The sequence below is a fragment of the Castanea sativa genome, chromosome 11 (genome assembly GCF_040712315.1).
Source record: "Castanea sativa cultivar Marrone di Chiusa Pesio chromosome 11, ASM4071231v1".
In the NCBI taxonomy this organism is placed as follows: domain Eukaryota; kingdom Viridiplantae; phylum Streptophyta; class Magnoliopsida; order Fagales; family Fagaceae; genus Castanea; species Castanea sativa.
Window position 1 is genome coordinate 43481957 of NC_134023.1, and position 9813 is coordinate 43491769.

Below are 9813 nucleotides of genomic sequence, written 5' to 3' on the forward strand. Positions count from 1 at the left end.
ATTTTGTGTAATTACATGCAGGTGATCAGTTTGGTATCCTATAATTTTCAAAGTTCGAATATTTTCTTAAAAAGTTAGTTTTCTTATTTATTGGTAAACTATGTGACAAAAAGCATATTCTTAAGCAAAAAAAAAAAAAGGAAGCTAGCACTATGATGGTTTAGGACTGAATTTTCTTTTAAGGGTCTAGTTTACGTGTGTTTTTAAGCACTTGTTAATAATCATTTTAGTTAAAATTTTGATACTATTTTTATGAAAATTATAAAAAAATTATAATAAAAAAAATTAGTTTCTTTTTTCTTTTTTTATAAAAAGTTTCAAAAAAATTTAATACCTTTAAGATACCCATTAACTTTCCCCTTCTTTTTAAATACCGCAAATTGTTCAATATTCATATTTTGTTGGAACGTAGGAATTAGGATACATAGTACACGTGAAGTTCTGGGAATGAGATACAAAATGACATTTCATTGGAGTGCCAAAATGTTTTGAGAGAGTTACATCAGTGACATTTTGTACTAATTAAGCTTAGGTTCCAACGAGGAATTCTGAGTTTCTGACCATTCCAAGGTATTGAAAGGCAGAATATGCTTTACCAAAAAAAAGGAAAGGCAGAATATGTGCCTATGCTTTAGCAATGAAAGAAGCAAACAAATTTGCTGATAGCTAAAGGAGAGGGACCAAGCTTCAGCGCGATTTTGTCTTTTCTGGACAATTTGTATTGTAATTGACTCTTTTCTGCAGGTGCTGTTGATCTTTCTAGAAAAGGACAGAGAGAACAGCTAATATAGATCTTGTTTGGTGTGTTTGAGCATATGTTTTCAGTTTTTAAATAATATTACATTTATTTTTATACACTTTTTTACCTAATTGTATTTTTAAAAAATACAAATAATATTACTAGAATAATATTATCAAATGCCCCATAGTTATTTCTCATTCGACTACAGCGTATAACTCATTAAAAAAAATTAAGTGACTTATGGTAAAACAAAGAAACAAGGTACTACCTAACAATGTTATTAATACCGTTTTGGACCCTGTTTTAGTTTGTCTAGAGGAACGGAATATTTCGGTACCGGCCTATTTCAGCGTACCGTTTCAAGATGTTTCGGAGTTTCTAAATATATATATATATATATATGAATACACACGTATGCAGCATAAAAGTTTCAATTTAAAGAAGTGTTACTATTGTATAAAAAAATGAATTTAATTAATTTTTTTAAATTAAATAAAGTAAAATTAAAAAAAATATTTATTTATAATTGTCTACAAATAAAATTCACATTTTGGATAATCCTAAAAAATACAATAAATGTGAAAGTTAAAGTACAAAAGTTCTTAGCATTTTAATTAGTATATGAATTTTAAAACTATAATAATAAAAGAAGTGCTACGTTCACAATATTTTCACACCAAATCATAAGTGTCTAATTATTATTAGTTTTAACCAATCACGGCACAACCTTATTAGTTCTAATTATTATTACTTTTTACTAAAAAGTAATGCTGAGTAGGGACACACTCATTCCTGCCGTAAATCTAGACCAGCTGTGGATTTTGGTGTAATATACAAAAGGATGTTGATGGTTGTTTAGTGACTATTTCTGATTAAAAGTGGCACGTGTGTACTGTTAAGTGTGAAAAACATTAGCCTCTGCAAAATGCTCTTCTAAAAGCATTCTTATCTAAAATGCTATTTTTAGCAATTGAAACCACAAAACTTTACTCCATCAAAGATGTTATATGCTAAAAAATTTGACATCTTGCTACAGTGAGCTCTCAAAAATGAGAGCTCACTGTAGCAAGATGTTATCATTTTTTAATATTTTTAATTCTCTCTCCTCAGACTATCACTCTCACTCTCTCACTCTCGTTCTCTCTCATCTCTCTTTCTCAGACTCTCTCTCATGGCCCCAATGGGGTCGATGATGATTGCAAATGGAGGTTTGCTGATGACTACTATTGGGTCGTGGGTCCAACGATCGATGGGGTCGTGGGTCATTTTTCTACTGTGGTTTGCTTGATGGATCTCGGTGGTTTTTTTCAGCGGTGGTGTTTCTCAGCGGCGATGGGTTGCTGGGTTGCTTGATAGGTGTCGATGGTGTCATGGATTAAGGTTGGTTGAGGCCGTGGGTTGAGGTTGGTGGTGGGTTTGTGGTGGTTGGCGTTAGTTGAGGCCATGGGTTTGTGTCGTGGGTTGAGGTTTGTTGTGTCGGTGGATTGAGGCCATTGGTTGTGGGTTTGTGGTGGTTGGGTTGTTAGGTAACGGTGGTGGGTTTAGTGGTTGGTGTGCCGTAGGTTGAGGCAGAGAGAGGATGAGAGGGAAAAGTAAGGTTGTGCCATGGGTGGTGCTATGGGTGGAGGCCGGTGATTGGTTATGCCGTGGTTGGTGCTATGGGTTGTGCCGGTGGTGGAGGCTATTAGTTGTATGGTTTGTGGTGGCTTGGGTGGTGAGAATAAAAAATGATAAATAAATAATATTTTAATGAAGTGGTAAAAAAAATAGAAGTTTTGATGTTAGGTGTATTGTAAAGTGACGTGTTAAATGTTATAAAGTTGGTTTTTTAGATGTTAAATGCTAAAAAATTTAAAACCTTTGATGAGAATGCTCTAAGGGACACATCTCATTTTTTGCTTTTATTTAATACAATGGTGAAAAAACTTGTGAACAAAAGTTGGTGTAGTATAAACAAGAAAGCATGCTATATACGACCTAGCAAGTATTTAGAATCCTTAACACAAAGTTTTACGGCTAAGTTTATTTTATCATTAAACTAATCCATAGTCGAAAAGTAAGTGACTTATAAAATTTCCAAACACACAAACTACACTACACAAGTATGGCAATATAGTAAGCTAAAGGAAATAGAGAGAGAGAGAAACAAGTAAACCACACATAACACCACAAGTGTTATGGAAGAGGAAAACCTGAGCCCCGAGCATAAAAGCTTCTCCCCTAACCACCCATCGAAAATCTCCACTAGACAAGATAGTTGCAGTACATAAGGACACAATGAACCCTCTAAACCCAAACTCCTACATGTACTTGAGCCTTCCAAGCTCTAGCTACCAACCAACTTCTTCAAGTCCTTTCTCTTCCTAGCTTACCGGAGACCCCCCATTGAAGCTCCATTGGAATCACCACCAATGAAGATTGGATTTAGAATGTGGCCTCTTACATTTCCTTAGCTATTCACTCACTCACAATTAAGTGTTTGTGGATGAGGAATGCGTTTACAGAATCTCTATCAATGGAATGAAAGAGATGGAAAAGGGAGATGGAAACTTGGTTTTTCTCTAAAGAAAAAGCCCTCTCTTTTCATACAAAGGAATGGCTTCACTCTCTTGGCACCCTTAGGGTTTTTATAGTTTGTTCAATACTTATCGAAAGCCTCTTGCCTTGCTGTAGACACCACATTTTGTACCCCTTACGACTCAAGTCTCTGTTCCACAATGATGTTAGAAGCCTAAGGTTGGTTTAGGGCTCGATCAAATGAAAATTGACTTGAGGAAAGTATTTGTAAAAAATATAATTTATTTTTGGAAGAATAAATCTATTTTTGGAAAAGAAAGGCCATGGAAACCCTAGGTTATGAGTATGCATCCACGCATATGCGCACACATGCTCAAGCTCTGCATGCGTATGCTTTATGCATGTGTACGCGTACACGGGCATGCATGCACATGCTAGGGTTCCAAAAACCAGAAAGGAAAAGTTTTCTGCATTAAAACTTGGTTTGGAACGAATTTCACATCTTCTGGGAGGCTCTCCAAACCCCTATTTTCAACTATATAAAGCCTGAAATGGTAGATTTTCAGAGGAGGACAAATTCTTGTGGTAAAACATATAAGATTCACTAAAAAATAGTGGATCAAAGATGAAGTTTTTCACAAAACATCCTCAAGTCAAATTTTGTTTGATTGGGACGTATTTTAGTCTTGATCTTTAAGTTCTAAGTTCACTAACTCATTTTTGAATTGGTTGTGAATACATTGACTGAAGGGAATGGTCAAAATCAAGCTCTAAAAGAGTTCTAGCATTGAGGTAAATTTTTTAACTTTGGCTCTTCTCTTTTCTTTTATTTTTCTTTGTTTATATATGTTTTTATATTGTCTAATTTGTTTGTTTAGTTTAGATTTATTTCATGCTTATATTTGAAGCTGTTAGGTTGTTAGATTTCTTGCTTTCTAAGTTTCTGTTCTGCAATTTCTGGATTAGGGTTCTTGGGCGTATATGCATGCGCATGTTGCTTGCATGTGTACGCATACTCGTAGTATGCATATGCATATAGTAGGGCTGGGCACGCATGCCCTATGTATGCGCGCGCATACTCAAACCCAGAAACCCTAATTTTATTTTCTTTTTATTTTTCTTTGGTCATGTTCATGTGTTTAGCCTTTGTTTAGCCTTTTTTGGCTGTCTTTGAGTCTTTGCTTCTCTGTTTTATTTTTGTTTGTTTTATCTCTTTTATGCTTATTAGGTTTATAGATTGTTTGAATACCATGAACATGCATCGATGCATAGGTGCCATGATGCAATGAGGTAAGTCATGCATTTACATGAACATGCATTGTTTGGTTATAACCTTGGTTTGATTGAGGAACATGAACATGCTTAGTTTGAATGCTATGCCTTTACATGTTTTTTCCCTTGGGTTATGTATGTTATGATGCCATGAGAGGTGAATGCTAGGTTTTAGGATGATTATGCCATGTTTATATGTTTAGATGCATGCTAGACTATGTGTGAGTTAGAGTGATAATATTGAATTTACCTTTAATGAGATTAAGATTTGGAACACAATGAGTGAAAGTCAACCCATAGGTCGGGGTTGGGTGCCTTATACCTTCCCATCCCCATACATAAACTCTAGACACGTGCTCTGGTAAAATATTAGTCCTTTCACGAAAGGCGCTACATTTATGGTTCCTAAACCTAATCTAGGTGGCGACTCCATTATTTTTCTATGCCATGGTCCACCCTAGGCCAATGCGTACTTCCCACAAATCTGTCGCGGGTGCTTGCGCCCACACACGCCCCACAGCTATATGAGTGTGTGCTGGCAGAATGGCAGTGGTAGGTGCAATTGTAGAGTACAGAGATCGTGCAACTCGTGACCTGTTCGCCCCTTAAGGTCACGAGATGGTCATGAGGTGCACGATTGCACTCTCAGACAAACACCTGTCACATGGACTTCACAAGTAGCTTTAGGTCGTGAGATGGTTGCCTCCAAGCCGTGAGATCTCTAATTGATGCAGCTTTCAGTCTTCAAGGAGAGGCACAAGTACACTATCCCAACTTACATGAAAACCTAGAAAACAACATATCACCAATAAATGCATTACAAATAACCTTTTGTCATTGAAAAAAGCCAGCATGTAACATGACTTCTCCAAAAAAAAAAAGTCACAATTTTACAACATTTTAAAATTAGTTTATCATCTCCCACACAGACCTACCATAATTTACAATTTTTTTTAATATCCATGAATGAGCTGATAGATTTGGGGAAACTTGTGAATTTTTGTTCTTTCATCCTTAATAAAAGGCTTTCATAGCGATGATGTTTATCTTGTCCCACCATTTCACAATTCTCTCACAATATTTTAGTTAGTGGGTCTCATATTTTACACAAAATAATAAATATAAAAACTACATTAGCTTACTATTATTTATTTTTTGTCATTAACGTACATCTATTAATATTTTTTAGATTAATTTTGCTTTTGACCTTCCCTAAACTAAAATCCTGGTTCAATCACTAATTCCTCTAGTACGAGAGTCATTTAGCAACTATGCATATGAGTCAATTGCAGAAAAGAGGTTTGCTCTTATTATATACTTGAACAATTATTCCTACTCACAAATTTAATCATGAATATTATAGTTAAGTCCATGTTTATGTCATTAATAATCCCATAGAATCTTTAATGGATTTAAAAATAAAATAAAATAAACCATATAAGTACTGAATAAGTAGTAGCTAGTATATTGGTTGGCTATTTGCACGTGTGCACTTGGCATGAGTCTTCCAAAACAGCTATCAACTACACTAGATAAATACATAAAAGTCTATGTTTTATATATGTTGTCCCTGCATTGAGTCAAACATGACATGATTATCAATATTTATTAGCAGCCTATAGTGACCAGTTGACTAACAGTGACAACTTTTTTATTTCATTTCTATACATTAATATCCTCATTTGTCATTATCCTCCTATACTAGAACTTTATTGCACAAATGGTATACCACTCATTCACCTAGCTCTTAAGAGATGGCAGCTGTGGTTCCAGACTCCTCCATTGATTCCATATTTGGCAAGGAAAATGGTATTCACCCTCCCAAACAGCTCGACGCTGGAGCTTTGTTTGTCCTCAAATCCAAAGGTTTGTAAGTTCTTTTCTTTTCTTTTCCCCCAGTTCACAACAGATCTTTCACATGCTTTCATTAGCACTTCATGACCATTCTAGGAGAACTTTGACCTGTAGAAATAGAGCTTCACATGTTGTAACAGTACATGACAATTTTTCCCTTTTTTTATTCTGTACTTTCTAGCTTCATGTAGTAATATATTCTAAATATGATTAATGATGATGGGTCCTAAACTATATAATATTCTAAGGTTTGTTGTAAATTTTGTGGTATCATTAGGATCATGGTTGCACTGTGGATACCATTTGACCACATCAATCGTAGCACCGGTGCTTCTGAGTCTTCCCTTTGCTCTAAGCTTGCTAGGCTGGGTTGGAGGAGTTGTATGCTTAATCCTTGCAGGTTTAGTAACTTTCTATTCCTACAATCTTCTATCTGCGGTTTTGGAACACCATGCACAACTTGGTCAGCGCCAGCTTCGGTTTAGGGACGTGGCTAGTGATGTTTTAGGTGGGTATATAATATATACGATTATATTTTGTACACTGCTCATATATATATATATATATATATATATATGTGTGTGTGTGTGTGTGTCATTTCCTTCTCTATACCAAGTTTTTCTTCCATGTTCAAGATATTATAGAAAGAGTTAAAAAGCTTTTTAAGATTTTAAGGGAAGTTTGATTTGGAAAAAGAACCAATACTTGATGATTTTTCTTTTCCTGCTGGGTTTATAATGAAAAAAAATTGTTACTTTTATGCATTTCCGCTCTTTTTTATATATTTTCTTGTGGGTATTTGAGGCTTTGGTAACTGATGCTAAATTGTCCAAGATATATCTGTTGGCATTGGCAGGACCTAGATGGGGCAAATATGTTGTTGGGCCACTTCAATTTGGGATATGCTACGGCGCAGTTGTGGCTGGCAGCCTTCTGGGAGGGCAAAGCCTTAAGGTCAGTTGTGTCAGTTTACCATTTTTATTATCATGTACTCTTACATTCTTTTAGTTGAATATGATGACTTATAAGGAAGTCCATACTTTTAAGATATGTTCCAATTTTCTAACCTTTTTTTTTCATTTGTTGGTAAATTTTGAATCTAAGACCTACCAAATCCCACGTGACCAAGTAATCTTCTTTGTTTGGTTGATATAGGTTAGAAACTTTTCTAATAAGCTAGTTGATACTTGATATGCACAAATACTAATCCTTTTATCACCATAAGGTAAAAGAAGATAAATTATTCATCTCAAAACAAATAATGAAATGTCTGAAGAAAATTAGATTCTCCTTTTGGACTATAATCTAGACAATGAAAAAGATCATAATGAAACTTTCCGAGAACAGATTCCATATACAAAATTCTCTATTTTTCTTGTTACTAACTCTTAATTTTTCTTTTTGGCAGTTCATTTACCTGCTCCATAACCCAAATGGGACTATGAAGCTTTACCAGTTTATTAGTATTTTTGGAGTACTAATGCTGTTTTTAGCACAAATTCCATCCTTCCACTCGCTGAGGCATATCAATCTTGTCTCTCTAACCCTTTGCCTTGCTTTCAGTGCTTGTGTCACAGCCGGTTCCATACACGTCGGTAAGACTTCAACACCACAATTTACATGAAAACATGTCTCCGAATATGAATATCACAGACATTGAGACATACACTGCTTTTACAGGATATTCCAAGAATGCTCCTACTAGGGACTATTCCTTAAATAGCTCCGGGGTAAATCGTGTTTTTGGTGGTGTTAATGCTGTTTCAATCATTGCTACTACATATGCCTGTGGAATTATTCCTGAAATACAGGTTTAGTTCTGCCCCTACATTAATTTGTTGCCAAGAAAAATATTTTGAGGAAAGAAAGAAAAAACAAATCCTATTTTATTCCCTTTTCTTTATTTTGAGCTTATACATAAGTTAAACAAACTGAAATTCCAGTTAAATTGTGATATAACTTGCACCTAACTACAATTTTAGTATGCAAGAAAGTATCCCTTGTAACAGTTCTATCAAGTCTAATAGAACAATGAATACCATATGATTCAATTTTCAAATCTTTAGTCAAAATTGGTCTCACCAACTTTCCATGTGGTATTTATTCATTGGGTTAATTGTTACATTGATAACTTGTATTACTGTTAACAAAAATACTTTCTCCTAATGTCTTGATCAAAGTTAGATTCTAAATACTTCAATGCCATTGATTATAAGTGAGAAATAGAACGAAGTTTCCTTATATTTCTTCCATTCACAGGCAACTATAGCTCCTCCAGTCAAGGGTAAAATGTTCAAAGGTTTATGCCTCTGTTACTCTGTTATACTCGTAACTTTTTTCAGCGTTGCAATCTCTGGGTATTGGGCATTTGGCAATCAGGCCATGGGGACTGTTCTTTCAAATTTTATGGGTAATGGACAGCCTTTGCTACCAACTTGGTTTCTCTTGATGACCAATATTTTCATTCTTCTGCAAATATCAGCTGTCACAGTGGTAAGCCCAACTCATAAATATTTAGCTTGATAATGCCAAAAAATTAAACTGATGTTTACAGATTTTCAGACATTTGTATATTATGTTATTGACGTAGCACCAATCATATTCATTGTCATGTCATTCTGTAATCTTCACAATCCTTCCCTCAAATATGGCAGCATTAACTTTCATGACTATTACAAATTGGTTAAAATGCAGGTTTACTTGCAACCAACAAATGAAGTGTTTGAAAAGTGGTTTGCAGACCCCAAAATGGATCAATTTTCCTATCGTAACGTTGTGCCAAGGTTGCTTTCCCGGTCACTATCAGTGATTATAGGTACATTAATTGCGGCTATGCTACCTTTCTTTGGAGATATCATGGCTGTTTTTGGGGCATTTGGATGTATTCCTCTAGATTTTATTTTCCCCATGGTTGTCTACAATGTGACTTTCAAGCCCTCAAAGCGTGGCCTAGTTTTTTGGGGTAACACGTTCATTGCAGTAGCATCTACAGCTTTGTCCGCCATAGGTGCAATAGCATCAGTTCGACAAATAGTTATCGATGCCAAAGCATATCGTTTGTTTGCTAATGTGTAAAAATATGTAGTGTAGCAGATGTAGTAGAAGAACCAGAACAATGTATCATGTATGATTCTTAAGAATGTCTGGAACTAGAAATCTATATATATTGGTTTCCAACATACATTTATATGAACTAGGGATCAAGGGAATGAGCATCCTTTTAAGAATAGAATTTCATGCATTACACAGTACAGGGCTTAATAGAAGAAAGAAAGCATGGTGAATTAAGATCCTCTAAAATTGTTATTACAGATGATACAATTGATTATAAGGTCAGACATGATTAACACTTTTAATGAATCACGTTATCGAAGTGACACCAATGTGTTGCCAGTCAAGGCCTCTCCAACGCTTAAATAAGGGAGGAA

General features: G+C 35.1%; 1 protein-coding gene across 1 annotated transcript; it reads left to right on the forward strand.

Annotated features, from left to right (window-relative positions):
* The first annotated feature begins 6216 nt into the window (after positions 1 to 6216).
* On the forward strand, positions 6217 to 9578 carry LOC142614531 (GABA transporter 1-like). Its single transcript, XM_075787065.1, has 7 exons — positions 6217 to 6397; positions 6663 to 6893; positions 7242 to 7339; positions 7794 to 7980; positions 8066 to 8196; positions 8645 to 8878; positions 9080 to 9578. The coding sequence occupies exons 1-7, from the start codon at positions 6286 to 6288 to the stop codon at positions 9458 to 9460; spliced, it is 1374 nt and encodes a 457-aa protein (XP_075643180.1). The 5' UTR covers positions 6217 to 6285; the 3' UTR covers positions 9461 to 9578.
* Positions 9579 to 9813: the final 235 nt, after the last annotated feature.

Excerpts from the sequence above, each read along its gene's own strand:
- LOC142614531 (XM_075787065.1), top strand. The coding sequence starts at position 6,286 with ATGGCAGCTGTGGTTCCAGACTCCTCCATTGATTCCATATTTGGCAAG. Across the intron at positions 6,398-6,662 it reads GTTTGTCCTCAAATCCAAAG|GATCATGGTTGCACTGTGGA; the intron begins GTTTGTAAGTTC and ends TGGTATCATTAG. Across the intron at positions 8,197-8,644 it reads GAATTATTCCTGAAATACAG|GCAACTATAGCTCCTCCAGT; the intron begins GTTTAGTTCTGC and ends TTCCATTCACAG.